The 3,061-nt window shown below is 40.1% G+C and overlaps 1 protein-coding gene across 1 annotated transcript; it reads left to right on the top strand.

Annotated features, from left to right (window-relative positions):
- The first annotated feature begins 687 nt into the window (after nucleotides 1–687).
- Nucleotides 688–2,586, top strand: LOC143002164 (uncharacterized). Its single transcript, XM_076152129.1, has 6 exons — nucleotides 688–868; nucleotides 965–1,007; nucleotides 1,126–1,163; nucleotides 1,267–1,354; nucleotides 1,570–1,813; nucleotides 1,898–2,586. The coding sequence occupies exons 1-6, from the start codon at nucleotides 760–762 to the stop codon at nucleotides 2,090–2,092; spliced, it is 717 nt and encodes a 238-aa protein (XP_076008244.1). The 5' UTR covers nucleotides 688–759; the 3' UTR covers nucleotides 2,093–2,586.
- Nucleotides 2,587–3,061: the final 475 nt, after the last annotated feature.

The raw sequence follows: 3,061 nt of genomic DNA, 5'->3' as shown, positions 1-3,061 counted from the left end.
AACACACACTCTCTCTCTCTCTCTCTGCATTGTTCACTTAGTAATTCAGAATATAATTGTCATTAGCTCTGATATACATACCCCCATACAGGGAAGTGCCTGCTGTATTAAGGAATAAACCAAAGGTCATGGCAAATGTTGACATCTTCTACGCTCCAAACTCAGTTATGACAACAGAAGCACTTCAGACACAAATTTCTAATGGAACAGGTTTGAAATTCGCAGGTATGTTAACAGTTTTGTATATTTGAATATGTCCGATGAGACAGAACAGAACTGAAGTGTTACATTTCAAAATTAAGCCCAAAACAAATCCATGTGTAATTCATTCATTCATAAATGTTGAAGACTTGGTTTGTAACACGTATTATTCAAACTTTTCCACTATTAGGATTTAGTTTCTCCTCACCAGCTTTCATGGAACCACAGTTTGAGAACCCCTTATCAAGATGAACTCGTGCATCGGTGAACTTTGTGTAGTCATAATGATGCAGTTATGATGAGGTCAGCTGTAAAAAGAGTGATAGCAGCTCAACAGAGATCGTTCAGTCCCTATAAGAATGAGATTGTACTTTTTATTTCTGCACTGATGTTATTGCCAGATGTTTAGATGTTCGTACAGTGAAGCTGGTGACATTTCTGCCTTCAGGATATATTTCAGTGGATCGTAGTATGCTGTTATGTAAGAGTTTCAGGAAATGTATTTGAAATGTTCCTCTTTTGTTTCCTGCTTTTATAGAAACAGATTTGTGTCTAAGGATGACCTGTGATCTAGATAGTACCAAATGTGCGGCTAAAAATGGGCTTTTTAACTGTACTTGTATGGAGGGATATGTCAAGAATGATTTCACCGGCAGAATATGCACTGGTAAGTGTGTGTGTGTGTGTGTGTGTGTGTCAGTCATGATTATTCCTCTTTTTAGAAAGTACACAATCAATCGCTCAAATTTTCTTCTTTTTCCAGCTTGTCCCAGTGGTGAAGGAATCATAAATGGCAAGTGTGTAGGGTAAGTACTTACATTTATTTGTTCTGTCTGTCTGTCTGTCTGTCTGTAAGAGAATTTCACAAGTTTTTCAGTCTGATAACATTTCTTTGCCATATGAACCATTCCTCCTCTCTTTTAGATGTGATTTTGGTTACACTGGCTTTAACTGCGAAGAATGTGAGTATTTCTGTTGGACAATCAGAGAAATATTACTAAATGATGAATTCTTCATAAAATACTTTTCATGTTTTTAATGCACCCTCCCCTCATGTCTGGTCAGCATGGGAGCTGGCGCTGACAATTGTCGGCTCCGTGTTGGGCGGCCTGCTGCTGATCACACTCATCGTTCTGGGAGTAATGGCTGGCAAGTGAGTTTCTCACTCATTTATGCTCGGTCACTGTTGTGTTTACCTCCCTGTTAGCACATTTCATGAATCCTTTGTGTAACCAGAGGAGGAATTTTTGAACATTACCAGTGTGGTCGGTTTTCTTTATTTCTGACAGACACATATTTACATTTAATAGAAGCACTAGCTGCCCATGTAAATATATTAATGAGCTATATAAACCTTGTTATCTTAAGACCCATAAAGAAGAGCTCAAAGAAAAATGGAAACGGTGACATTGGGAAGCCCTACGTCAGCCACTTCTCTGCCAAAGCACCACTGGCCAACGATGGCCTAGCCAATGGTAAGTCTGCCTTTGCTAATGCTGGGGTGCCGAGGATCCCAAGGGCCACAACCAACAGCAGCTGGGAGCGCAGCACCAACCTGGAGATGACTCCGAGCAACAGCAGGCAAAACCTGATCTCCACTGGCAACAACCAGGTGAGTGTAAATGTGTGTTTGATGGCTGAATATGCTTTGAGTCTCTCTTGGCTTTCGCTCAAAGTGCCATTTCTCTCATTGTAGCGGCTGTACGATTACCCTAATGACACCGACAGACAACCGTTGGGTCAGAATCGAGCCCAGAATAACCCATATGCTCAGAGCCGGCCGCAGGTCAACCCGTACGCTCAGAACCGGGCCCAGGTGAACCCCTATGCTCAGAGCCGAGGCCAGGCCAACCCTCATTACATGCACGATGATGGAAGAAGGCTAAATTAACACAGCGCCTCAACAACAGCAACAACAACTACCAACAAACAGCTCCAGTGGAAAGGAGTCGAGCCGCCACACATTATTCAACTTATAGTACTTATAGTTTCAAGTAATCATTTGTAGTGGTCAAGTTATAGAAAGAGCTGTTCCATATAGTGTCAAATCCATACTGACCACATATTAACTGCTATTATTGATTCAGGCTTGACTAATCTTTGGAAAGTTTACTCCTCCTCCATGTTTAACGTCAGTTGTTTCTTATTTATGATATATAATTATAAGATTTGAGCTTGGTTTGGTCGTCTTGTCCGGCCTATGTCTCACTCGTCTATGAATTTTACCTTTTCTTATGTTCAGTTTTATGACGTGACGGTCATTTTTGTAAATGAGACGGGTCCCTTTTCTTCCTCCAGACTGAGGCACTTTAAGTCTTTCATGTTTAAATATAATTTGTGTCAAATGTTTACGCTCCATTTAAATAGGTTTGTATCAATCTCTGTTTTGATTGCAGTTTTCCTCTGTGTTTTCATCAGGAACAAATTATAAAACCTATAAATATTTAACACTGTACTGTCTTTTTTCTTGGGGTTAAAGTTTGAGAAGTTCTTGAAAAAAGTGTATTGTGATTGCAATAATTCACACTTTAGATAAAGAAATCAACTTGTGAAATGAAATCAATTGATGTTTTAAGGTTGGGTCTTGAACTCTAAACCTTGTCACCACCACCCATCAGTTTTACTCACTGAGCTATAGAGGAATTACATTTTCCAAAGTTTTCTTTGGTACTTATGCTCGCCTGCCTACAGGCGGCGACTTTGAGAAAATTGTTCCACTTCTTTCAGTGTGAGCACACTAAGAGGAAGTGATTTACCCTCCTGACTTTACTCTGGGTGATCGACATTGACAGACACATAGAGAGTGAGCGCAAACGCTCCAGAAAGTGAAGAATATTTCAACAAAGTTTTGACATTTCTT

The sequence above is a fragment of the Genypterus blacodes genome, unplaced genomic scaffold (assembly GCF_046128005.1).
Source record: "Genypterus blacodes isolate CSIRO-AG114 ecotype Tasmania unplaced genomic scaffold, CSIRO-AGI_Gbla_v1 ptg000055l_1, whole genome shotgun sequence".
In the NCBI taxonomy this organism is placed as follows: domain Eukaryota; kingdom Metazoa; phylum Chordata; class Actinopteri; order Ophidiiformes; family Ophidiidae; genus Genypterus; species Genypterus blacodes.
Note: the sequence above shows the minus strand (reverse complement) of the source record. Positions and strands in the feature narration are given on the sequence as shown.

What these genes read in the sequence shown, in the direction of transcription:
- LOC143002164 (XM_076152129.1), top strand. Translation starts at nt 760, where the DNA reads ATGACCTGTGATCTAGATAGTACCAAATGTGCGGCTAAAAATGGGCTT. An exon ending in ATAAATGGCAAGTGTGTAGG is followed by an intron (nt 1,008 to 1,125) that starts GTAAGTACTTAC and finishes CCTCTCTTTTAG; the next exon opens with ATGTGATTTTGGTTACACTG. An exon ending in TGGCTTTAACTGCGAAGAAT is followed by an intron (nt 1,164 to 1,266) that starts GTGAGTATTTCT and finishes ATGTCTGGTCAG; the next exon opens with CATGGGAGCTGGCGCTGACA.